The following is a 27,964-nucleotide window of genomic DNA, read 5'->3' on the forward strand; positions in this document are numbered from 1 at the left end:
CCCCCGCCAAGTGTAAGGCCACCAACAAAAATCAGATTACTCAGCAAAGCTAAGGACAGTACCCAGAACAGTTGTGACTGCACTAAAGTATTGCTGCTGGCAACACCCTGCCCAAAAGGCTTGCCAGTCCCAAAACGTCATTGACACCTCTTTATATTAGTCCGTTTTCACACTGCTGATGAAAACATACCCGGGACTGGGAAGACAAAGAGGTTTAATTGGACTTACAGTTCCACATGGCTGGGAGGTCTCAGAATCACGGCAGGAGGCGAAAGGCACTTCTTCCATGGTGGCAGCAAGAGAAAATGAGGAAGAAGTGAAAGTGGAAACCCAGTTAACCCATCAGATCTCATGAGGCTTCTTCACTATCACGAGAATAGCATGGGAAAGAGCAGTCCCCATGATTCAGTTACCTCCCTCCCACAGCACGGGATAATTCTGGGAAATATAATTCAAGTTGAGATTTGGTGGGGACACAGCCAGACCATGTCACTCTTCCATTTAAATTTAACAGTATCTTAGCAATGCAGGGAGTCTTTGGACAGGAACTCAAAGCAAGAGAGGCAGGAAGAGGCAGGGACCTGCATGAGCCCCACCCATGAGCAAAGGGTATGCAGGGAAGCACCCAGGTACCAGTGCTGACATGGAAGACCAGCCTGCCTGGCAAAGGTAGTACCAAGGTTGGCAACATCCCTGGTCCCCATGCAGATGGGGTGGTAAGGGGAGACAGGTAGAGGACGGGACACTAAGGTAACGTCATGCCACAGCAGGTGGACAGAGAAAAGTGGGTGATTATACAGTGATTATCTAGCCCACACTGGGAGCCGCACTGGCGGACAGGTGGGCAAGGGGCAGGCAACAACCCTTGGGAGTGGATCCTGGCCACCAAGCCAAGGTTGCAGGTTACACCTCAATCCATTGAAGGATGACAAGCCCTTACGTGGCTGTAAGCCCCAGATTGCATGGTGTGCAGCTAGCCTGTCCCTCTCCCACCATCCTCCACCAAATGAACCATGGAGGATACAAATCCAGCCATGCCTCTTCCAAGCTGAAAGCCCTTTAGGTATACCCTCACTCCCTAGAGAATGGAGCCCTGCTGTCATCCCCTTCCTCCCTCCCTCCCTTCCTCCCTCTCCACGCCCCCCGTGTGGGGTGGGGAGGTCTAGCTAAATTTGAGTCCTCTGAAGATGAGGCCAAGTTTCATTAATCTGTGTAAGGGTAGGCACAGTGGCTCACAACATAATCCCAGCACTTCGTAAAACTGACATGGCAGGATCGTTTAAGGCCAGGCATTCGAGACTAGCCTGAGCAACATAGTGAGACTCCACTCTACAAAAACATTTTTAAATTAGCTGGGCACTGTGGCACATGCCTCAAGTCCCAACTCAGGAGGCTGAGGTGGGAGGATCACTTGAGCCCGGGAGTTTGAGGCTGCAGTGAGCTATAATCACGCCACTGCACTTCAGCCTGGGTGACAGTGACAGAGCAAGACCCTGTCAATCAATCAATAGTAAATATTATGATTAATTTCATATGCCAACTTGGCTGGGCCAAAGTACCTAGATATTTAGTCAAACATTATTCTAGATGTTTCTGTGAAGGTATTTTTGGATTAAGTTAATATTTAAATCATAAGAATTTAAGTAAGGCAAGTTACCCTGCATAATATTGAGGGGCCTCATCCAATCAGCTGAAGGCTGAAAAAGACCGACCTCCCTGAAAGAAAATGGAATTCCGACAGCAGGCTGCTTTTGAACTTGAATGGCAAATCTTTCCTGCATCTCCAGCCAGCAGATGATTTTAGACTTGTCAAGCCTCCACAATCTCTCACTCTCTCCACACATATACACAAATACCCACATACACACCTTGTTGGTTCTGTTTTGTCTGGAGAACCCTAATAACTTTTTTTTTTTTTTTTGAGACAGAGTCTCACTCTGTTGCCAGGCTGGAGTGCAGTGGCACAATCTCAGCTCACTGCAACCTCCGCCTCCTGGGTTCAATCAATTCTCCTGTCTCAGCCTCCCTAGTACCTGTGATCACAGGCACATGCCACCATACCAAGCTAATTTTTGCATTTTTAGTAGAGATGGGGTTTCACCATGTTGGACAGGATAGTCTCGATCTCTTGGCCTTTTGATCAGCCCACCTTGGCCTCCCAAAGTGCTGGGATTACAGGCGTGAGACACCACGCCCAGCCCCCTTACTAATATCTTAAGCCTAGCACCTCTGACAGTGCCCAACATATGGCAACAAAAATGTATTTTATTCTCAAGAGTCCAAGCACTTGCCATATTTTTTCATGCCCCCTCTCAACAAACCTGTAAGGCAGGTACTATTACCTTCACTTAACAGAGGAAAAGACTAAAACATAGGGGAACATTTGGTAACTTGCTCAAGGCCTCATATGTAGTAAATATCAATTCTACCTGCTGTCTCTCATCAAGAAATAATTTAAGAAGTGATTTGGAGCCAGGTGTGGCAGCTCATGCCTCTAATCCCAATGCTTCAGGAGGCTGAGGTGGGAGTATTACTTGAGGCTAGGAGTTCAAGACCAGCCTGAGGAACAGACCAAGACCTTGTCTCTACAAAAAATACAAAATATTAGCCCAGCATGGTGGTGTGCACCTGTAGTCCTGCCTACTTGGGAGGTTGAAGGTGGATGATCACTTGAGCCTAGGACAGGCGTCCCCAAACTTTTTACACAGGGGGACAGTTCACTGTCCCTCAGACCATTGCAGGGCCGCCACATACTGTGCTCCTCTCACTGACCACCAATGAAAGAGGTGCCCCTTCCTGAAGTGCGGCAGGGAGCCGGATAAATGGCCTCAGGGGGCCGCATGCGGCCCGTGAGCCATAGTTTGGGGACGCCTGGCCTAGGAGTTTGAGGTTGCAGTAAGCTATGATAGTGCCAGTGTACTCTAGCATGGGCGACAGAGTGAGACTGTCAATCAATCAGTCAGTCAGTCAGTCAGTCAGTCAATGATTCGGGAGGAAGGCAATGGGAGTAAAAGGGCTGAATTTGGCTGAAAGCAAAAGTCTTGCTTATATACAATGTATAGAAACAAAGCAGCACGAGGAAGTGGTGACTTCACCTCCATATGTGTGCCATTTCCAATGAGGCTTCTGGCATATCTATTGCCTGGGTCCTCTCCCTCCACTCTACAACCCCAGCACTTAAAAATGCATGTGCCCTGGGTGTTGTCACCCTTCCTGGAGCCCAGGGTGAGGGAATCAAAACCATAAAATGAGAAATCAAAGTGTGTGAGATCCTATATGGTATGGAGAAGAAACTGTTGCCTTGAACCAAGTTGACTAGAATCCTCTTCCCTGGGGGTAGTGGGTCTCTGAATCTGGAGGGTCCCCAACAAGGCCAGCCTGAAATGCCATCATCACTTTGGGACAGAGTCCTGAGGGAGCCGTTGAAGAAGTATCACATATTGGAACATTTTATCGAAGGTATGTCTGTGGCAATGTAAAGAGGTAAACACTGTATCTGGCTCTGGGACTTAAGACAACTACATGAGAGAGAAAACACGCACTTCTAAAAGTAAATCAACCAACCAGAAATTCAGAGGAAAAACCACCAAGACTTGGGTCAGGCTCAACGATCAATTTCTAGTTAATTTCACAGTTTCTACACTCTGACATGGAGACTGCAAAGCATAAGCTTTGGGCAACTGGGTCTTTCAGCAAAACCTGCAGCATATAAACATAGTTAATGAAACAAATTTACCAAGTTGGGTGGAAACATTTATTGCAAAGTTAAACATATTGGGATAAAAATAACCTTCCATGTTTATTCCTTTAAAACATCTTTGACTACCATGACTTGCTCATTCAGACATTAAAGTCGTCCCAAAGACATGAGACAGGATTCCTAAACTGCCTGGAATGTCTAAACGCCGACCAGTAACTCCCCTGGCACTAAACGAATTCAGATGTCTAGCCTTCTTACTGTGGTCACATTTATTCATTCTGAAAGATGAGTAAAGTAGTAAGCATGCCATCTTGGAAAGAGCACGGACTTTGTTGTCAATCAATTTTGCCTCCAGCAAGTAATCTAATCTAGAGTCTAGGTTTTATCTGTGAAGTGACAGAGTGAAAAGGATTATTATTAGGATAATTCTTAAAATTCCGTAACAAGATACATATAACACATCCTGTACAAGCATGTCAGTGGTCCCTCCACATACAATTAACGCACATGCAGGGGTGTTCATGGTGATTGTGCCGCAGGGCAAGTCTCTGCTGTGGTTTCATAGAGTTCACCTTCTCCTTCCCACTTTCCCCCTGAAAATAGTTTCAATTTCTAATTTTACAAGTTTGAAATCATTTACAAAACCAGAAAAGATTCAGTTATCTCAATTTTCAAAAAAGAAGAGAAGGAAGAGAAGAGAGTCACATCGCTAAGTGGTAGACCGCTGAATTCCTTAATGTGAAAGAATAAGTCAAAGAAGTCTAATGCCTCTGGTCAGGTCAAGAAAGGAAGGAGGCCAGTGGCATATGCCTGTAATCCCAGCACTTTGGGAGGCCAAGGCAGGAGGATCACTTGAGGCCAGGAGGTCAAGACCAGCTTGGGGAACAGGGTGAAACTCCATCTCTACAAAAATACAAAAATTAGCTGGGTGTGGTGGCGAGTCTCTGCAATCCCAGCTACATGGGAGGCTGAAGTGAGAGGATTGCTTGAGCCCAGGAGGTCAAGGCTGCAGTGAGCCAAGATCTCACCACTGCACTCTAGCCTAAGTGACAGAGCAAGATACCATCTAAGAGAGAGAGAAGCAGCAGCAGCAGCATAATAGAGCGAGGGTTTTCTACCTGTGTTTAAAAGTAAAATTACAGCACTCTATGGATCATGTGTAAGAGACAACCCTGTGAACCACAAGGGCATCTAGCAAGAAGGATTAGAGGGTATCAGAAATGCCTCAGTCTTTGTAGTGACAAGAAACGCCAGGGTAAAAATGCTGAATAACACAATGCATAACCATACACACAAAAGCTGGCTCAGCCTTAGAAATAGCCAATTGCCTGATCATCATGGGAGACACGAAATCCCCATGTGAGCAGAAATTTAGAATGAGTCCCTAAAGGAGTAAACGCTCAGACAAACCATATTATACTCAGGATACTTATGCCCTAGAAAATCCTGCCTCCTCCTAAAGACCCTCAGCATATCCCAGGTAGTTCTTTTACAGTCTCACCAAGGCACCACAAGGTAGCAGTTTCTCATTCTGGGGTATCCAGAGTTGTCTCACGGCCAAGAGAATTAAGGAGTGTGGACACAGAGGGTGAGGTTGGAGGAAAGTTTAACAAGCAAAAGAAGAAAGCTGGGCACGGTGGCACATGCCTGTGGTCCCAGCTACTCAGGAAGCTGAGGCTGGAGGATAGCCTGAGTCCAGGAGATCTGGGCTGTACTGCACTATGCCAGTCAGGTCTCCGCACTAAGTTCGGCATCAACGTGGCGACCTCCCAGGAGCAGGGGGCCACCAGGTTGCCTAAAGAGGGGTGAACCAGCCCAGGTCAGATACAGAGCAGGTCAAAACTCCCATGCTGATCAGCAGTGGGACTGCACCTGTGAATAGCCACTGCATTCCAGCCTGGGCAACATAGCAAGATCCCGTCTCTAAAAATAAAAAACAAAATAAAGAAGAAAGCTGTCTGCCTCAGAGAGGGGGCCCTGAAAAGGATTGCTGTTTTTCACAGTTGAATGCAAAGGCTTTCAAGGAAGATCACAGACAGAGCCCAGGAAGCCAAGTGTTTAAGAGGTGCCCAGAAGGTCGTGATGGTGATCGCTGTTTTGAGAATCACTGCCATAAACCATGGACATTTTGTACCCCCTCAGGATGCCTTAGGTCCTTAGGAGACCTTGAGACACATCCACCATTTGATCACCTCCATCTGCCTGGCTCCTTCTTCAGGGTAAATTGGGATAAAATAATTTTCACATTTTCATTTATTCTGCAGTTGAATAAAGAACAATTTGAAATACATATACATTGTGGAATGGCTCAGTCAAGGTAATTAACATATGTATTACCTCACACACATCATTCATTTGTGGTGAGAACACTTAAAATCTACTTTCTAAGTAATTTTTTTTTTAAGAGGTCTCACTATGTTGCCCAGGCTGGAGTGCAGTGGCCATTCACGGGTGCGATCATGGCACACTACAGCTTTGAACTCCTGGGCTCAAGTGATCTTCCTGCCTCAGCTTCCCAAATAGCTGGGCTTGCAGACATTCAGCACCGTGCCCAGGTAGTAATTTTTGAGACTACAACACATTATTATTTTCCCTATCATCATGTTGTACAATAGATCACTTGAACTTATTCTTCCTGTCGAGCTGAGATTTTATACCCTTTGAGCAACATCTCCCCAACTGCCTTCCCAACCCCAGCCCCTGGTAACCATCACTCTACAGTGTGCTTCTATGAGATCAACTTTTTAAGGCTCCACTTCCAAGTGAGATCATATGGTATTTGTCTATCTGTGTCTGGCTTATCTCACTCAGCATAATCTCCTCCAGGTTCATCCATGCTGTACAAAATGGCAGGATTCTCTTTTTTGTGAGGCTAAATAGTATTCCACTATTTACATATCCGATCTCCTTTATCCATTTATCTGCTGATGGATACTTAGGCTGATTCTAGATCTCAGCTATTGTGAAAGCTCTAACGTTTTTTTTGTTTGTTTGTTTTTGAAACAGAGTCTCACTCTGTCACCCAGGCTGCAGTGCAGTCACGTGATCTCGGCTCACTGCAACCTGCACCTCCTGGGTTCAAGCGATTCTCCTGCCTTAGCTTCCCAAGTAGCTAGGACTACAGGCACTAACCACCATGCTCAGCTAATTTTTGTATTTTTAGTGGAGATGGGGTTTCACCATGTTGGCCAGGCTGGTCTTGATCTCCTAGCCTCATGACCCACCCGCTTCAGCCTCCCAAAGTTCTTGGATTACAGCCGTGAGCCACCTCCCCTGGCCACTCTAAGTTTTTAAATATGAAAATGCTTGTTTAAAAAAATGTAAATGTAAAAATTAAAAAGTAAAAATCTTCTTCACCCTACCCAGTAAGCCAGGTGATTGAGAGAGTCACGGTCAATGTAACCTCCGTCTTTACTCTAACGGCTGCCATTTCAGAACTATTTAAATAGGAAGATAAGGTATTTTTACTTTTTAAATTTAATGGGACATGAGGTCACAATACACACTGCTCTACCACTTGTTCTTTTCACTCAATATGATAAGTACCTTTCAATGTGACCTCATTTTCTGTAATACTTGCATATAATTCCATAGCTTGAGTATGCCATAATTAAATTTATTTCTCCACTACTGCACATTTAGGAATCTTTCTACCTTTAAGTACCCACTGAGAAAGGCCACTGCTTAAACCACTAACTTATTTGTCAGTTAATACTAAGACAAAAATTGTTGTGGACTGGTAGCTGGATAAGGAGCAGAACTTCAGACAGATAGATAGGGACATCAGGGAGGCAAGAGGTAGTTTCTGTCGATGGCAATCATCACCAAACCTGTGTCTGACCACCACCAGGGACAGGGCACTCACCAACTGCAGCAGTGATGAGAACTGATCCACACAACTCTCATTAATAAGGAACTTTATGATGAATCGAAACCTACCTTCCGAAAGTTTTCATCCATTGGGCTTAATTCTGCTAAGGACACAGAATAATTATTCTCCTCAAACAGCCAGTAACTGCTATGACATCTGTTGTGATTTGAATATGTCCCTCAAAAGTTCACGTGTTGGAACCTTAATCCCCAATGCAACAGTATATGAGGGCAGAAGGGATTAATGTCATTACCATAAAATCCAGGTCCGTTACCTCTAAAACAGGTTGCTATAAAGCAAGTCTGGTCCCTGGTGCCTCTCTGTCTCACACACTCACTTCCACCTTCCAATTTCCACCCTTGATGACCCTTGCCAAAATGCTGGCACCATGCTCTTGAACTTCCCAGCCTCTGAAGTGAACCCAATAAACTTCTATTGTTTACAATGTACCCAGGCCATGGTATTGTGCTATAACAGCAGAAAAAGACAAAGACAATATTACATTGCAGGCTCTTCTCTAGTTTAACATCACCCACTTCCTTCAACAGTATCTCCTCATAAGAAATAGGTTCAAGGCCACACTTTTAAGCTCCCTTTCCTTCAGCTACACCTCATTTTACCAATGTCCCTATAAAAGCTAACACCCAGCTTTAAGCATCTGAACACCTGGGAGAGTTGTGACTTGATCAGCATAGACTGGACCACTGTGGCCACCTGCATGCCACAGTATTGCCTGCTGCAGACAGGACAGCAAAATAAGTCCCCTGGGTCATTGCATCACATCGGACAGACCCAACAGGTCAACTGCAGAATTGGAATAACCCATGCATTTGGCTCAATATAGTAATATAGGAAGCACTCAATTTTAAAAGGCACATTTATAGCTTTTATAGCTGTATTAGCACTAGTGACCAGAAGTTGAAGGTAGAAATACTCCCATATGACAGAACAGTATGGCTATGGCCCATACTCTTTCAGGAATTATGCATATTTTCCTTTACACTGGAAAAGACAGAAGTTATGCCTTCTACATGTTCAACCGGTTGGAAAATAAGTAAACACTGTGGCTCAGCATCTGTTTTTAGAGGACAACTAACTCTTTTTTTTTTTAATTCCCACAGATGAAGCCATTATTAGTGGCTAAGAATATGCTCAAACTAACAACCTCTCATTCCACCGATTAGAACTAATGTTCACCTGATGAAAAGTCATTCCTTTGCAAGGTTCTTTCATACCTCCTGGGTATACTAAACTTATTTACATTTCAGATTAGATTTCCTCCCTCCCATTTTGCAACAGTCAAAATTTTTTTTCTTTCCATCTGTCATCTCTTTCTTACCTATTGCCTTCTTCAGCCTCATCTTTTCTGCCCTAAAGTAACTTAAGTTACATTATCATCCCCTGGTTATCCTCCAAGTTGAGTCTCTTCTTTCTCTTCCAGCTACTGACTAAAAACCAAACCTCCCTTCCAAACACCACCCACACCCTCCTCACCGCCCAGGCCTCCCATCCACTCCTTAAGAGAGCCCCAATAACACATTTAAGTCCAAGACATTTCAGGGGAGTCTGACAATTGTCCAACTTAGACCATCAGAAATAAACTCCTACAAGACAGTAAATGTGTATTTCTGACATTCAGCACTATCACAGTGAAGCCTTTTCTCTACTGGCTTCAAAAATGTGATGGGGCTGACAATGGGATCTCATAGGAAACAATGTCTACCTGTGGCCTCAAGAGTGCACGAAGACCTTTCCCACGCTTCCCCAACCCCATGTTGATATTCATAACAACTCATTAATGTAGGTAAGATCAGCTCATTTCACAGATAAGGAATCAGGCTCCAAAAGTTTAAATAGCTTGCCCAAGGTCACATTCCTAATAAATCCTGGCTCCAGGCCCAGATTCCAGCTCTTCCTAGCCATGTCTCAGTGTTCTTCCCGCTATCATAGCAAGGTGAGCTCACAGGACACACCTCAGGAGGAAACCCAAACATCAATCACACAACCTGCATCTCAAGTTTTGTCTACTTTTCTTCAGCTGGTATGCTATAATTTCTTATCAGCAGATTTTTGCAGGGATTCTTCTGGCTTAAACAAGATACACTTAGAGTGGTTCTATTAAAAAGAGAGACTGAATCCGGTACCTGAGAGGCAGAATAGCATTTCCAGCATCAGAACTTAATGAGAGGCTACCTCAGTGAGCAGCGGTAAATGCATGAAGATTTTCATCTGGGCATGGCCCTGATGTTTGATGTTATGGGGAGATAAAAATACTTATATTTAAGAACTATTCATTCATGAAAATTACCTGTGAGGAGCCTAAAGACTCAAGATAAGCCTAAAGAGTCAAGATGAACCAAAAATCCTTTAGAGCTTTTTTTTTTTTTTTTTTTTTTGAGATGGAGTCTCACCCTGTCACCAGGCTGGAGTACTATGGCACTATCTCAACTCACTGCAAGCTCCGCCTCCCAGGTTCAAGAAATTCTCCTGCCTCAGTCTTCAGAGTAGCTGGGACTACAGACGCATGCCACCACACCTAGCTAATTTTTGTATTTTTAAAAGAGATGGGGATTCACCACGTTCGCCAGGATGGTCTCGATCTCTTGACCTCGTGATCCACCCTCCTCGACCTGTTAAAGTGCTGAAATAACAGGCGTGAGCCACTGTGCCCTGCAAACCTTTTATATCTTTACTGAAAATTACTAAGAATACGTGAAAAGATTTTAATAAAGCTAAATTTTAAAAATAAATAAATCTAAGCACAAACATCTAACAGTGTAATTGCATATGACCATTACATTCTTCTGACTAGAAAATTCTCTAAATGGACGGTCCCAATGTCCATATCCGGCAATACTATAAGCTCAGTGTTTACATATATTACACAACCAGCAATCCTAACTTAAAAACAAAAAGCATCCATTTTAAATAAACTGCATTTTTAGAATAGTTTTAAACTTACAGAAAAATTATTAAAATAGCACAGAGTTCCCATATATTCTGCAGCCAGTTTCCACTATTAACATCCTGCAAGTGTGATGTATCTGTCACAATTAATGAACCGGTGGTGGTATATTAACTGAAGTCCATTCTTTATTCAGATTGCCTTAGTTTTGACCTAATTCCAAGATTTACATTTACTTGTCGTATCTCCTCAGGCTCCTTTGGCTGTGACAGTTTCTCATATTTTTCTTGTTTTTGATGACCCTGGCAGTTTTGAAGAGTACTGGTCAGGTATTTTGTAGAAACACTCGACTGAGATTTGTTTGGTGTTTTTCTCAGAGACAAGGGTTAAGGGCTATGGGTTTTTGCAAGGAAGAACACAGATGTAAGGTGCCATTTTCACCACCTCATATTAAGGGTAACTCACTATCAACACAGCTATCACTGGTGATGCTGACTTTGATCACTCAACTGAGGCAGTGTCTGACAGCTTTCTCCACTGTAAAGGTATTCTCCCCACTCCCCTTTCCATACTGTACTCTGAAGGGAAGTCGCTATGCACAGCTCACATTTAAGGAGTGGAGAATTACATTCCACCTTCTTAAGGGTGAGTGGCTACGTAATTACGTGCAATTCTTCTGCAGGGAGATTTGTCTATTTTCCCTATTCATTTGCATATTCAATCAATTCTTTATATCAGTATAAGCTCACAGATGTTTATTTTACACTTTGAGTTACAACCCCAAATTTCTGTAACCTACAGCTTATAGATCTAGACTTTTTTTTTTTTTTTTTGAGACAGGATCTGGCTCTGGCACCCACACTGGAGTGCAGTGGCTCAACCTCTGCCTCCCAGGTTCAAGGGATCCTCCCATCATGGCCTCCTGAATAGCTGGGACCACAGGCATATGCCACCATGCCCAGCTAATTTTTACATTTTTTTGTAGAGACGGAGTTTTGCCATAATGCCCAGGTGAGTCTCAAACTCCTGGGCTCAAGTGATCTGCCTGTCTCGGCCTCTGTAAGTGCAAGGATTATAGGCATGAGCCACTGTGCCAGCCCAGAGTTCTCTATCTTATCTATATTTCTATAATCGAATGCTTCTTTATTTTACTGCTAAGACTATTCCAGCTTTGGCCACTGACAGCAGTTTTAGTTGGCTACTGTGTCCATTTGACACACTCTTATGACCTTTCTTTTGGTATTTGTGTTGGAATTCTTACAACACTCCAGCACAACAAAATGTTCCAGGTTCGTCTTGGGTATATTCTGACCCAGTCCTAGAATCAGCCATTTCTCAAAAAAGCCTGGATCCTTTTATGGGAAAATGGTCTTAGAAACCAAGATCCAGGCTTAGGTGTACTCATTGCTGATGGAGTGTCACTTCTTGCAGACCTCTCAGCTGACAGGGCAAGAAAATGCCTCTGTGTGTGTGCACACATACATGCAGACATGTGCACTAATCCTTCAATATACACAGATCTATAAATATGTTTATATGCAACTGTATGTATCTATATTAAACTAAACATGAGTTCATACTGATAAACGATCATTTTCACACACAACGAAGCTGGAAGACAGCAAGAAGATTCCTCAAATGCCAGAAATGCAAGAAAAAGCAAAAATCAGAGAGACAAGCATTCCTGGAGCTGGCATTTTTCCCTGGGGTATATACCTATCCAGGCGGCGTAGAGTTTGAGCAAAGGAGAAAAAGCAGGCTGAGAAGGGAGAGGCAGAGGGAAGAAATAAAGGTTGTGCATAAAGCTAAGATTTATACCAAAGCCAGAACCCCTCCTAAATTCTGAGGGGAGACACCTGACAGAGATGAGTCCCTCCCCACAGAGCATAACAGCAGATGTGTTCTTATTTGGGCCTTGGCTCTGGCAGAGGGACAAAAAGTACAAAGACTCCCCTTAGAAGGAGAGTCTGGGGGCCTAAATTCACATGCCCTGTGTGGCCAATAAAAATCCAAAGCAGCAAATGCAATTTAAGAGAGCCTGGATTGGGAATACCTCAGCAACAGAAGAAAGACCAAATTCTATTAAAAGGATTCCACTTTAAACCTGGTCTCAAAATATTCCCACAGATAACGCACTACAGAACGTAAGCACCCAATCAACAATCACAAAGACCCTTGGAAATTAAAGAAGCCAGTCAACAAGGATCACCTACTGTATAATTCTGTTTATATTAAATGTCCAGGATAGGCAAACTGAGAGAGAAAGTAGATCAGTGGTTGCCAGGGTTGAGGAAGAAGAGGGGATAGGGAGGTACAATCTGGGAGGAAGGGGGGACTACTCATGATCCAAGGTTCTTTCAGATGGGACGAAAATGTTCTAAGATTCAAGACCACTGTCACAATCTTGTGAATAGACTAAAAAACAGTTTACTAGGCCAGGTGCAGTAGCTCACACCTGCAATCCCAGCACTTTGGGAGGCTGAGGCAGGCAAATCACCTGAGGTCAGGAGTTCGAGACCACCCTGGCCAACATGGTAAAACCCCATCTCTACTAAAAATGCAAAAAAAATTAGCCAGGCTTGGTGGCAGGTGCCTTTATCTCAGCTACTCAGGAGGCTGAGACAGGAGAATCACTTGAACCCAGGAGGCAGAAGTTGCAATGAGCTGACATCGTGCCACTGCACTCCAGACTGGGCAACAGGGCGAGACTCTGACAAAGAAAAAAAAAGAAAAGAAAGAGAGAAAGAGAGAGAGCAAAAGAGAAAGAGGGAAGGGAAGGAGAGGGAAGGGGAAGGGGAGGAGGGGGAGGGGAGGAGAGGGCAAAGAGGAAGGGGAAGGAAGAGGGAGGGAGGGAAGGGAAAAGAAAGGTAAGAGGGAGGGAGGGAGGAAGGGAGGGAGGCAGGAAAAAATCACCGAAGAACGTGTTCCATCTATCACAAAGCAAATGGCAATATTTTAAAATCCTTCACGTTGCTTCTTGAAATGCCCATGAGACGCTGAGTATTTTCACTTGAGGTAAAGAAGGTTCACTGACAAATAACAGCACAAAGGTGCTCTCCAAAGACCATCAAGAGGAAGGCCCTCTTCGGGAAATGAGAAGGATTAGTGGCCCACCTATCTATGGTTGCCTAACTGGCATTTTCCAGTCTTCACTGATGGTCACTCTGCCATCCTGTGACTTTTCTTACTCAATCCATTGACCTTTAAGTTCATTTCCTTTAGTTTAGCAATTTTCAGCCTGGTTGTTCTTATAACCATTTTTCTTGCTCTTTTCTAACTTCTCCAGTTCTTCTAGAAACATTGCAGCAGGGAAGCAAACCTAGACACATATGACTCTAATAAACATTTGAAGGGTGCCAAGTACACAGGAGAAGATCTTTCAGCTCTCATAAAGAGTCATAAGCAGTTAATTCTGAAATTGTTTTACAGCCCACTAGCTTCCTTGGGATTCTTGCTGCAATTTCAACCAGCTAAGATAAACAGCCATAATTCACCATTCGTTGTTATTATTAAATCAAGTTTAGCCGAAAGTTGCCTCCTTACATATTTTAAGTTCGACCCAAATGTTCTTCTGCGCATTGTAAACTTTTAACAAGTGGAGGTGTAAACAGACCGTACTTACACTAGTGTCAATCACGGAGTTTTGGCCAATCAAATACAGCCAACTATTCGAACCCTATTCAAATAAGGCAAACACCAACCTGTAACCATTTCAGCTGTTCCTGTACCTTACTTCCACTTCCTGTACATCACTTTCCTTTCTCCGTCCATAAATCTTCCACCACGTGGCTGTGCTGAAGTCTCACAGACTACTCTGGCTTGGGAGGCTGCCTGATTTGGGAATCGTTCATTGCACAGTTAAACTCCTTTAAATTTAATTCGGCTTTTTATTTTATCATCATGATGAAAGAGAGCTCTACCTTCTATCTTGATGAAATGACTGTTTTTAGCATACAGCCTCACTTTGCCATTATTTTAAACTAAGATAACAAAACCGGTAATCAGAGAAACGTATTTCTAAAGACACTCTAAATACATCTATAGAAGGAAAAAACCCACGTACGCCAACTTGTTTTGCACCTTAGTAAAACTAAATATGAAACTGGGTAAACTTTAACTCAATAAGACTGAAAGTACCAGAAAAAAAAAAAAAGTTAGAGTCTTTTACTTCCTTTTTGTAAACTCTTTCCCAGTCTGCAGACATGAAAAAGAAATACGAAAATTCTCTTTTTGTCCTTCCTTCCACAATTTATATAAAGTGGCTTTCTGAATTTAACTCTGTATAAATGTTGATTTGCTTCCTTTTGATTAAATAATGTGCAAGGCCAGGCACTGTGGCTCACACCTATAATCCCAGCACTTTAGGAGGCCCAGGCGGGAGGATCGCCTGAGGTCAGGAGTTTGAGACCAGCCTGACCAACATGGCAAAACCCCGTCTCTGCTAAAAATACAAAAAATAGCTGGGCGTAGTGGCACATGCCTGTAATCCCACCTATTCGGGCAGCTGAGGCAGGAGAATCACTTGGAACCAGAAAATGGAGGTTGTAGTGAGCCAAGATCATACCACTGCATTCCAGCCTGGGCAAAAAAGCGACACTCCATCTCAAAATAATAATAATAATGTGCAGGAATGTTAACACTTACTGTTTAGAGACAATGAGCAATTATCTTTTACTAGAACGGAGAAGAGAGGCCATAAACACCCCAACATCCCTAATGATCAAAAACTATACTCTCTTTGCAAGATCTTTCTTCCAGAGTATAGCACACATGCTCCTAAAGCATCCTGGCCTTACTATAGATGAAGTGAAAGAAAACAGAAGATTCCAGAGCCCCAGAGGTCAACTCATTTCAGCCAACATGTGCTGAAGTGCACACATTTCATTTGGACAAATAAGAAAGCAAATTATACAGGTACAATCGCTTTAGCTAAGTCTACTGAAATTGGGAAAAAAAAAATCTTGGTTTGTAGTCTTGCCTTCAAAATGTGTTATTTTACAAACTAAAACTAACCCTTTCACGCTAAGATCAAAGGTCTTGAAGTTCCCGAGCCAAATTGGTCTTTAAGAGCACTGTTTCCAGGAGATGGGGATATTGAGAATTCTGGAGAAGTGTAATGCCACCAGGCCAGTAGGAGGCAGAGCCATTTTTACCCCAAAGGCACAAGAGATGAGGGAACAGTTAATACCCTTACGCCCATGCTCCAAGTCACTTCTCTGCATTAAGGGAACACTGGAAATAAACCCCAAGTCTTCCGCCTCCCCCAGTTCATTGCTCTTCTCGTCACAGGTCTCACTGTAAGTGGCACCCTGGGGTGTCCATATTCTCTGCTCCAATGTGAGCAGAGGAGGCAGTGTTATCACAGAAGGCTCCCTTCTCCAACCCTCTCACTCCCACAACACCAGCACTTTCAGCATTTGCTAAAGAACAAAGTGTAGAGTGGCAGGGTCCCCAACAGGTTACTTAAGGGTGTGTGTCCACTGCTTGAACCCTGAAAGCTGGGCAGTCAGCCAAGGCCATGGTGCCCAAACAAAGAGCAGGTGCTCCTGAGAACTCAAACATCCCCAAGAGTATCTGTGAACTTATCCAAAAAAAAAAAAAAACAAAACACAGTCTCATCACTCAAACACAGGAAGCAAAGAGCCAGAAAATCAGCTCAGAAGTAATTTAGACACAGAGGTGAGGAGGATCTCGGGAGCTATTCTGCTGCCACCCAGGAGTGTCCAATATGTAAGTTCCAATAAACTTGTCTGCTCACCAAATTGGACTTGTCTGAGTCATTCTTTGGTCTCTCAGCTCCTTCCCAGTTTGGAGGAGAGTTATAATTCCAGATTTTTTTCATAACACAAAGCGATGGCTAGAAGAACAGAAACAAAGCTTTCAGAAAAGAAAGGAAGTTCAAAAGTCACCAGAGCTCTGTATACACAGACATGAATCAATCCCTAAGAGACACTGTTAGCAACGAAGGAACGAAGGACGGACGGAAGGATGGAAGGACGGAAGGGCAGGAGGGAAGGCAGGCGAGCAATGGGGGTGCTCACACACTATCACTTACATAAGAAAATAAGATGAAAAGATTCTGGGCACATAAAGATCCAAACTATCTCTGAAACCATGCAACTGAACCATGGAAATCTGGCCAGCTGGAAACAGCAGAAGCAGGGGTGAGAGAGGCTGACCTTTCCTTATACCCCTTTTCTACTTGTGACTTTGATAGTAAATGCAAGTAATACCTAATAGGAAAAGTGATTTTTTTTTTTTTTTTGAGACAGTCTCACTCTGTTGCCCAGGCTGTGGTGCAGTGGTGTGATCTCGGCTCACAGCAACCTCTGCCTCCTGAGTCTAGCAATTTTCCTGCCTCAGCCTCCCAATTAGCTGGGACTACAGGCATGCATCACCACACCCGGCTAATTTTTGCATTTTTAGTAGAGACAGGGTTTCACCATGTTGGCCAAGCTGGTCTCAAACTCCTAACCTCAAGCGATCTGCCCGTCTTGGCCTGCCCAAGTGCTGGGATTCCAGGCATGAGCCACCCTGCCTGGCCAGAAAACTGATTTTTGCAAACTGTATCAATACAAAATAAAAGCTTAAAGAAAATCAATAAAAAATAAAAATTTAAAAGAATGTGATAAATAAAACAAAAACAGAGAGCAAAAATTAATACCAGGCAGCAGGTGGGGGAGTCTTAAGAACAAAGATGTCTCAATCCAGTGACACTCACAGTTAAACCACTTTATGAAATTTCACAAGATGACTTTTGAGTTTAGTAACTTCCTCTAAGCCTTAACAACCTTTTGCTGTATACCTTTGCTGACTCATCTGTTTCAATTCAGAGTCACGGAATGATGAATGAGACAAAGTTAAAAAAAATTTTTTTTTTAATTTTAATTCCTTGTTTGAAACAAGAGTATAGAGTAACCCAAACACACACTTTTCAAATGTACCCTTGTTCTTCTCTAAATCAGATTAGAACTTGAGTTTCCTGGTTTCTTTGGTAATAAACCTGAGAACGGAATATTTACAATAAAATGATAGTTTGCTGGAAATCCCTAGCAATATCAGCCCAGAAACCTTCATTCAACACTTTAAACCCTTGAAGGTGATTGTAAACTTTCAAAAATATCTCTCAAATTAATCAGTTTTACTAATGCACAAAAGAAGATTAACCATTGATAACTTTAAAAAATTAGAAACAGAGCTCCACTGTTACAAGGAAGCTGGTAAAAATGATTCACTAACGGCATTTTTTTTTGTGGAAAATTAAAACCACATTGCCTATGGGTTAATGAGTTAATGTTTTTGCAGATAGTGACACTTCTTAAGCCCAAAGAAATAGTGATTTTTTAATAAAGCACATTCTTAACCAGCACAAACTATTTGGAGTTACTTTTCCCACTAATGACTCTGTCCTTGTGTTTGCCTGGCAAAACTACCAGAAGTTGTCATTAATGAGACTGCAATAAGTTATCCCTTTATCTTGTTTACTGGAAGACTGACTTAAAATAGAAAGCCTTTGAAAAGCACATAGCCACTGTTACTAAATGACACAAACTGAATTCTTTATACAAGTTGCTGGTATAAAAGATATTTCCAGATTTTATCTCTTTAGATATAATCTTTTGATGAAACTTTCCTTTATAAACGTAATTCCTGGCTGGGTATGGTGGCTCATACCTGTAATCCCAGCACTTTGGGAAGCCAAGATAGGAGGATCACTTAAGCCCAGCAGTTCAAGACCAGCCTGGGCAATACAGCAAGACCCTGTCTCAATTAAAAAAAATAATAATAATAACATAAATAAATGTAATTCCAAGGCAAAGCTACAGAATACTTGAGAGTATTTGACTATACAGCATCTTTTGTATGTATGACTTGACTTTAGGCTGCTAAAGGCAATTTCTTCATGTTCACAGAAATCTGAAACTGGTCAAAAAAATGATATTAATAGCTGCATTTATAACTGGAAGTAATGAGTATATCAACTGCACACAATGAAAATGGGAATGAAGTGTGTCACCTTTAAATAACCAATAGAAACATTTCACTATCAGCATTTGAGCCATGAATTAACTTTCAAATTAGAAATTAGGCCCATTTAATCTGATATTCAGGTTCCAAATAATAAACAGGCCTGATTCAGCTGGCAACAAGAACTGGCTCCCAATTTCATCTTAATTAAGTCATTCATTCCAGTTTAAAAATGCAAATAAAATTCCACTTCAATTCAACAAACATGTACTTAGTTCCTACTTTCTCTTAAGCACACAAAGATGACCCAGATTCATCCTCAGTGGTGTCAAATAAAATTAATAAGGAGCAATTGTTTTGGACTGAGCTCCTGCACACACCAGACCAAACCAGAATAGAGTCGTTGGTGCTAGGAGCTATATAAACAAACAAATTTACAATGGACCTGTTTTAAAAAAAAAAAACAAAAACAAAAACAAAAAAAACAGGAGAATCACAGCAATGAACAGAAAAGGTCCCAGTCTACCTGAGCCAGCATGAAATCCCATCTTTTTTAACTTTATCAGGACAGTAACTTTGCTTCTGCTTTCTTCAGCCTTTTCTACCTATAACACCCACCTCCTCAGCTCAGCTCAGCCTTTCTATTTTGCAGATGGGATGATGCCCGATTCATGAATCACTAATAAAAGACAATTTGTTGACATTTTCTTCTTCGATAATGATCATTGCCCACAAAGAACGTGACTCTCTTCTCTTCCTCCTAGAATATTCTGTTTCACTTGGTCCCCTGTCCCCTCAAATTTCCCTCCTGCTTCTAAAGCAGCTGCTCCCAGGAAGTCTTCCCCTAGCGCTGTCTCAGGAGGGGCCCCGACGCGCTGAGGCCCCACGTCCTCTGGCAGTGGTGTGTGCACTCAGCACATGTATTTCAAAGGCTTTCAGGCAACAGCAGTTTACCAGTGTCTACGTGTTTGTCTCTTAGAAGGCACAGGAAACTCACTGATCTCTGATCTCCATTTAGCCCACTGTTTGGCCTATAGCACTCAATAAATAACTATGGAATGAAGCCTCTCAGAGTCAGGCAGGACAGAGAGACCAATAAATATCTAAGATGTAAAGTAAAAAGCAGAGCAATGTAACATGGATAGAATGCTATGGAGAAACAGAGAGGAAGAAGGGGGCCATTTGGCCCTAGTGGAGAGGGAGGACTGTGTTACAGTGGGAAGATACGAGGAGAGGATTTTAGGGCCAGCCTGAAAACAGGAATTGAGGACCAGGCTGAGGAATAAAGCTCCCAGGAGAAGGAAGTGAGTGTGTGCAGAGGCTGGAGGGTGTGAAAGACACACTGTGTGTGAGGGATAGGAAGTAAACAGTCCACTGTGGTAGAAGCACAGCATGCAGGGAAGGTGGTGCCAGGCACAGTGCAGCAACCAGGATCATAGCATTCAGTGAGAGACCTGAGTTCAAGTCCTGCCTCTGCCCCTTCCCAGCTACGAGCAAGTGACCTAAGTCCTGGGGGCTGCTTCCTGACTTGAACTTTGGGGAAGAGGCTGGGTGTGGTAGCTCACGATTATAATTCCAGCATTTTGGGAGGCTAAGGTGGGAGGATCGTTTCAGCCCAGGGGTTTAAAACCAGCCTGGGCAACATAGCCAGACCACATCTCTACAAAAAATACAAAAATTATCCAGGTGGGGTGGTGTGCACCTTTCATTCTAGCTACTTGGGAAGCTGAGGCAGGAGGATTGCTTGAGCTCAGGGTGCCATGATCAAGCCAGTGTTCTCTAGCCTAGGCAACAGAGTGAGAGCCTACCTCAGAAAGAAAAGAGAAAAGGAAGAAGAAAAGAAAAAAAGAAAGAAGGAAAAAATTGAGGGGGAGTAACTTTCAGTGCCATATGAACGGAGAGAATGTAGGCAGAGCAGTGCTGAGAGCATAAGCATTCAATGTATGGAGCTGTCAGTGTCCTTAAGCCAGCAGGTAAACTGAGGCCAAGTTGTGAAGAACCACCTTTTGTTGGAAGGCTGACGCTCCAGGACACACCAGGCCCCTGCTTCAAATGCCAGGGAATATATGGTCACACCTGTGATCTCCCTGTCCTCTCTTCAATTACTGTCAAATCTAGCCACCGGACTGTGACACCAGCCAGCCGTTTCCAGTACTAGGCCAGCCCACCTTCTAGACTTATAGGGGACCCCCCAGCATGGAGACAGCCCATCCTCGCACAGGATCTGAGGACAGTCCCCAACTCCACTAGCCCTGCCCTCTGCAACTGTGTGACTGGGTGGGTTATACGTCAAAATCTTACCCCCAACACATCCACATCCAGTGACCGAAGGCTGCCTCCAAAAGGCACCCACCACCTGCCAACAGCAAGCTCTTCACAACCATGAAGGAACTTTCCATCACATAAATGTGCAGCTCCAGGAAGGGCTGCAAAGCTCAGAGTCAGTCCCTGGACACCACCCTACCTGCAGAGACCTCCTCCCCAGCCCTCACTCACAGCAAGCAAGCTCCACTTCCCAACTGCACCCACGTGCTGCCCCTGACTTCCTTCTCCTGCTCCTCTGTGACTCATCTTATTGCTTTCCTCCCTTCACAAAGCCCGCCCTCTGTTCCCATTTTACCACGACAACAAAGCCTAGGTCAGGAGCAGTAGATCGGGGCTTTTCCACACCCCCACTGCTGCTTTGCACTCCTTTGTTTTTTCTGAGATGGAGTCTCGCCATGTTGCCCAGGCTGGAGTGCAGTGGTACAATCTCGGCCCACTGCAAACTTCCACCTCCTGGGTTCAAGCGATTCTCATACCTCAGCCTCTCGAGTAGCTGGGACTGCAGGCATGCACCATCACACCCAGCTAGTTTTTGTATTTTTAGTAAAGATGGGGTTTCACCATGTTGGCCAGGCTGGTCTCAAACTCCTGACCTCAGGTGATCCTCCGGCCTCGGCCTCCCAAAGTGCTGGGATTACAGGTATAAGCCACCAAGTCTGGCCGCTTTGTACTATTTTCCTTCCACTATCCTCATAGGAAAACTTTCTTCCCTCCAGATTCCCCCACAGTCCTAACGTTCCGTGAGAGGATGCAGGCAGAGGCACGGGCTGAGCCCATGACATACAGCAGGATGTGTCACACTTCCTCTGCTCCCTCTTCCTGCTCTGAGAATCTACCCACCTCTGGTGACTCCTCCACATTTCAGGACACCTTAGGGACCTCATAGTCTTCTCCACCACAACTCCCCAAATTCACCTGGGTATTAACCTTCAATGTCAAGAAGGGCAATCCATCAAATTCCCCAGTTCCCTGCCTGCTACAATGAACAGACTTTCACCCCATCCTCATGAGCACACCCCGATTTTCATCATCGCCCAGAAAGACTTCACTAGAAATCCTTCACTCACATATCCTAGCCCTCCAGCTCTCACTTCCTCTGCACCTGCCCCTCCATGACCCCCCATCTCGAGAAGTTTTCCTCTTCACTCTTATTACCACAAACTGTCAGCATCTTTCAACATCCATGCTTAACTTCCCTACAACCTTCTCTGAAATTTCATTTTTCCTCCTGAAAGGAGCTGCTGAAAGGAAAAAAAAAAAAAAGCACATATTGGTGCATATTCATCCGTCTAAAAATGTGTAATGTCCAGGAAGTTGATGATACTCAGCAGCTCATTCAACGAACCTTGTCAGTGCCTTCTCAATTTTCCTTAAATACGTCTCCAACCCTGCACTCGTCCGCAAAACCCCGGCTTCCTCCTCTATCCCTACCTCCTCCAGTGAGGACCTTCTGTACCCCTTTACACAATGAAAATCTTCTCACAACTTAAACCCTGCAGTGTCCTCCCTTGACTATAGTTATGACTCTCAAACTTCAGCTGGCATGAGAATCTCCCAGGGAGCGCCCTCATACCCTGATACTCAAACTCAGCAGGACAGGGGTGGATCCCAGAAACACCCACGGTGGAAGATCCTCATGATTACATCCAGGCACCACATTTGAGGAAATCTGATCATCAGGCCAAATCCAGCCCACTGCCTATTTCTGTGTGGCCTCCATGCAACAAATGCATTTTACATTTTAAAGGGTTTAAAAACATTTAAGGTAGAACATTTCAAGATGTGAAAATTACCTGAAATTTAGATGTCAGGATCCACAAACAGTTATATGGGAACTCAAACCCTGACTACAAAGACTTTAAATTTGTTTAGATTTAAGCCTACAAACCCAGCAAGATAACTAGCAATAGAAGGGAATATTTACCAAGCATCAAATGAAAATAGTAAATTCTATCGGAGTCCAGGATGCCCTGTGGATCTCCCTCCTCTGTTCCACGATGGCGCCATCCACAAACCTGGATAGCATCTACATGGGTCTGTGAGCATATAGCACCTATATACTCATATGGGCCTTTTCTTTCCTCTACAGTGTATTAGCTATTGTAGGATGGGGACCTTGATTTTTTTTTTAATCCTTGTATTTCTATCACATGGCTGGGTATGCGGTGCTAACAGCATTAAATAAATATTTGACTTCACAATGACTGGAATGTGAGCTGAGCTTTTAATGAAGGACAAGACTTAGATAAGAAAAGAACTGAAGGTTGGGCTTTGCAAGCAGGGCCAAGGGAACCAACCAGGTGACTGAGAGCTCCAGGCAGGTAAAGAAACTGCAGTCACGGGCCCAGGTGAAACCATCAGACTCACTCCCGGTATCACCATTTAGTCTGGAGCTCCACGTCTTTAAAGCTGGTCTTCATTCACCCAGACTTTTAAACTGCGACCCAAGCTTACGTTAATAATCCTAAGCCTTCGCTTTTTTCATCTCAAAACTATTTCCTAGATTCTTGTCTCCTGGTCTATTTTCCCTTTGCCCTTTTTTCTGCTGATGCTAAATTGGAGGGGAAAAAAAACCCAGAAACTCCAAGAGTCCTAGTGTAATACTGAATTCATATTTCATACACACACACCCACCGTTTGGGAACACAATCAGGTAAAATATCCCAAAAATGCTTTGGTGGTGGGTACAATTCCCCACCACTACTAAATTGGAAGTTTCTTCAAGCCTGGAAACACTTTCCGTATCAGCTTTCACAGCTCCTAGGACTTAACGGTGTACCACACAAATTCCTAGCATCAATATTATCATATCTGTTTTGGCAGCTGAGTCGATCTTGCAAACCTTTAGTTTAAAAGCACATCAAGTTACACTTCACAACCAAAACAAAGTGAAGACAGGAGTAGATGATTCCTTGATTCCCCCTAAACCGCAAAGAAAAGTGCTCACCAAATTTATCCTAAGTGAAATCTTTTATTGGAGTAATCCTACTAACCACCATAGCTCCATATAGGCTCACTGGATAGGGGCCCATCATTTAGAAATAAAGTTTTCAACAAACCTATCTTTGAAGCACCTGTAGAGGCCTCTAAGTCATCATCCGTTTCCTGTTTCTGCATCTGAATTCGTAGGCTCTATTTGTCTCTAATGGAGATAATTTTACATTTCACATCTTTAGGAGGATGTGAGGCTAATAAAAACCCCTGAAAACAAAAACCACAAACTTTTCCTGAGCGTAGACCTAACCACACACAGCCTTTCCTATTTAAGGATGCCACGAAGTTAACAGAACAGATAAATGCAAGAATTCGATGAAAAACATAAACAGTTCTTCACATACGAAGCAGAATGCTTACTAGATATTTCCATTTTTGCAGATAATAAACTACTTGACACAGGATCCAGAAGCTAAAGACATTTACAGGAGTGGAATCAATCAGAAATTAGGATGCTAAGACATTATGAAAATGATTCAGTGTCTTTAAGAGGCATACAAAGAATGATTTGGGCAATGTAAGATACATATTTTATAATTTTGAGCAGATCCCAGCCCAATCAAGTCACTCTTTAATGGGACAGGAGCAAACACATATCAAGGCCTGCACGCTTATCCTCAGGTTACCCCCTAGATCTGACTCAATCTTTCTCTTCCCTGTCCTGTGCCACAGGAGGAGCCCCTGCAGGCTGAGGCCAGGAACCCTTGGGGGCCACTGGGAAGAGATGGAAGAGCTCCAAGGTGGGAAGAAGGGCTGAGGTTCTCTCTCCGATTCTTCAGGACATCCAGGCAGGTCCAGCTCTCACAAACGGCAATGAAGTTCTTCCACTTTCCCCTCCAGCAGCCCCTTTTCTTGTTTTTCTGCCCCCTATTTCTGATCTCAGCACCTCAACATCCTTTGTTGATTCCCTTAATCTTGCCCATACCCCTCTGAGTAATTCATTAAAGTCTGTTCATTTCAGCCAATGGGGTTGATTCCTGTTTCCTGCAGGGACCCTGTCTGATACAAGAACCTTCCTAATGTAGGGCATTTTGCATCATATACAATTTCTCAACCTCAAAATGTAGGTCTGATTGCCATCTCCCATTCTGCAGGAGGATGCTGAGGCTCCAAGAGGGTAGAGTTCCAGCTGGCAGTCACAGAGGAAGTTCGCTGGCAGAGCTGGAATTGTACCCAGGTCAGTCTGACATCTAAGCCCTTAAGAAGCCTTAAAAATATGAAAGGGAAGAATACACCAAGCTTCTAAACCCGCAAAACACAATGTAGCTTCAAACCACATTATTTATGGTTTGGGGATTTTCCCTGGGCCTAAATAAGCTACCTGGGGCACTGCCTTTTAAGCGCTTCTTCCACCAAGGGTCTTTCAGACTCCTGCTGGAGGGTGGTCAGACCAACCTTAAAGCTAGCAGATCCCAGGGGCTCCTGACCATGGCTAACATTCCTCCTTCAGTTTATCCCAGAAATCCCTTCCTCCCTCCCAATCTTAAACATCCCTAAGGCTCTTTAGTTCCTTTTTATGAATTAAAACCAGAATTACTTTTCTAGAAAAGTAGGGGATGCAACGGAAAGACATTAAAACATGATTCTAGCACCCTGCCATGGTCCTTTAGCCCCAGAAAAGCCTCCCAGGAGTCTTTCCACCTGTGCAGAAGAGATTAGAAGAGAAAATGCAATTAAAACGCCCTCTGATAGGAGTGGAGAGGTACGAACAAAACAAACCCCCCTTAAGGAAATTCAGCTGCGAGTTTTATTTAACTTCAGAACTAAAGAATCTGCTGGCTGGGCGTGATGGCTCACACCTGTAATGCTAGCATTTTGGGAGGCCAAGGCAGGTGGATTACCTGAGTTCAGGAGTTCGAGACCAGCCTAGGCAACATGGTGAAACTCTAAAATACGAAAGAAATTAGCTGGGCATGGTGGCATGCACCTGTAATCCCAGCTACTCAGGAGGCTGAGAAGAATTGCTTGAACCAGGAAGGGGGGGGTGTTGCAGTGAGCCAAGATCATGCCACTGCACTCCAGCCTGGGCGACAGGAGACTTTGCCTCTACAAAAAAAAAATAAAAAATAAAAAATTGCTATTATGTCTGTCTCTGCCTGGGTCCTGAGGTCTGTCTCATCCTCACTAGAAACTAAAGGGTAATTTACAAAAGCAGAAATGCTTTGGCACCTGAAACCCTTCCCAAGTTCCTGACTTTCTGGATTTTGCAACTGATGAGAAGACAATGGTCTCATCAGTTGGAGTTCTAAGTCAGGTCCTCAGAGTGAGCCAGGTATAAGGGTGGCTCCGTAAACAGGAACTGAATAAAGGTACTGTCCTGGTCTCACTTTCTCATTGCTGAAGGGATATGTGGAAAGGACAGCAGGTGTGCTCTCGATAAAAGCAAAGGAAAAAGAGCACTGGTGAGAGGAAGGAGAAGAAAACCAGGCAATACAGGAGCGCAGTGGGTCGCCCTCTTCCCTCACACGCCCTGCCCAATTCCAATTAAATCAACATTACTGATTGGCTCACTACTAAGTATGCCCCCGATCCAGCCTGCAGCACCTGAAGAGACAAGGAAATGAGTAAGACAGGCTTCATCTTCAGGAAGGTTTCTTGCCAGGAATCACTGTTGTTGCCATTTTTAATTTTAATGATTGTAGAAAATTCCTGGACAGTTCAAATAACTTCACTGGGGCCCCTGTCCTCCCACTAGCCCATCCTACTCAGAAGCCCCAGACCCAGGCAAATGAGCCAACCGAATAAAGGTTGGGAAAAGGTCCTGGGAAAACCAAAGCGTCCTTGGGTACCCTGCATCACACACGGTACAAAGTAACTGTCACCCCTGAGCAAGCCTCGCCGCAGAAGTCCAAAACCCAGGTCTTGTATTCAAAATCTCTAGACTACAGTCTACAGATAAATCGCGCTGATTTTTTTAAGCAGGGTTATCTAAATTAAAAATAACGCCTTGAGGACACTGATGAAACAAACACTGGTTTCATTTATCAGACTACTTCACAACTTGATTACAGCAAAGGAGGTAATCCCAAACTTCAAAAAAAAAAAAAAAAAAGTTCCATCGAACTTGCCGCGCAGGCTGTACCGTATTTTTCTCACTTACAAGGAGGAAAAATACTAACACCAACTCAAGAAGGAAAGAAAGAACGTAAAAAAAAAAAAAAAAAGCCCAACTGTCTAGTGTGTGGCTGTAAAACGCGCCATGGAGGCGGAGGGACGGTGGATAACAGTTTCGCCCGCCCCACGCCCGCGATCCCCGGGGACTGGGGTCGCTGCGCCCGCGGCCCGCGGTTACCTGGTCCAGCGGGATGCCCAGGAGCTCGCTGAGCGGGTGCAGGCAGGTGGAGCCGGTGGTGCGGTAGGAGAGGCTGGACGGCTGCGGCTCTGCTGCCATCCTGCATCTTCGGGAGGTGGCTACCCCGGCCCCCGCCCGCAACAGCCCCTGCTCGGCGTCCTCCCGCCCCGGTGCTCGAGGGTGGCTGCCCCGCGGGGCGCACGGCCGCCTGCTTCGCGCGGGAGCGAACCGGAGGCCGGCGGACGCGAGCCGGCGCAAACTCTCGGGGCGCAAACTCGGCGTTGGCGCTGGCGCTGAGGCCACGGGCGCCGTAGGAGGGCCGGGCCCAGCGCGCCCCGCTTCCCGCTGCCCTCCTCTCGGCGCCCATTGGCCGGGCAGCTCGGGACGGCCCCGAGAGGAGGGAAGCAGGGAGGAAAGTGAGGCCTCGGAGTCCGGCCCCCGAGCGCCTCCCGGCCCGCCCAGCCCGGCCCGCACCTAGGCCGACCCGGAGAGGGAAAGCGCCGCCAGCGGGCGCCGCCGCCGCCTGGCCCTGCAGCTGGTGGCGCGCGGCCCCGGGGGGCGGGACCCGCCTTTCCTCCTCCCCGGCGGGTAGTCCGAGCTCCCCGCGGGACGCCGCGGCCTCACCCGGCGGGCGCCTTCGCGGGAGCGCGCCCCCCACCCCGCGCACCCCACCCGTTTCTGGTTTCGCCCGCGCGGTGGAAGCGGCTGGGTGGCTGCGTTTCCCTTTCCAGCCGCAGGGGTTCCTCTGCCGGTAGCTGGAAGCTCCAGAGACCCTGCTCTGCAGGCGGGCGCCGCAGCCACCAGGCTCCCTGCAGTCCGTACCCTCCTCTGCGCTACGCACAGTTTCCTGCACCCTGACCTGACGTGCTCGGTGTCACACGAGCAAGTACAGGGGACTGCTAGCTTCGG

The 27,964-nt window shown here is 44.8% G+C and overlaps 1 protein-coding gene across 6 annotated transcripts in view; it reads right to left on the minus strand.

Annotated features, from left to right (window-relative positions):
* Window positions 1–27,481, minus strand: part of MBOAT1 (membrane bound glycerophospholipid O-acyltransferase 1) — a 109,159-nt gene extending 81,678 nt beyond the window's left edge. For 5 of the 6 annotated variants that reach the window (XR_012517458.1, XR_012517457.1, XR_012517456.1 and 2 more), the window contains exons 1-2: window positions 27,056–27,481; window positions 229–281 (exon numbers count right to left, since the gene is read on the minus strand). Coding sequence is in view for 1 of the 6 variants with exons in the window: in XM_074398503.1 (XP_074254604.1) it covers window positions 229–281; window positions 27,056–27,422 (420 nt within the window). In the remaining 5 variants the exon portion in view is untranslated. The remainder of the gene's footprint in view (window positions 1–228; window positions 282–27,055) is intronic. The other variant, XR_012517459.1, reaches the window with a different exon arrangement.
* Window positions 27,482–27,964: the final 483 nt, after the last annotated feature.

This window comes from Saimiri boliviensis, chromosome 4 (genome assembly GCF_048565385.1).
Source record: "Saimiri boliviensis isolate mSaiBol1 chromosome 4, mSaiBol1.pri, whole genome shotgun sequence".
Taxonomy (NCBI): Eukaryota; Metazoa; Chordata; class Mammalia; order Primates; family Cebidae; genus Saimiri; species Saimiri boliviensis.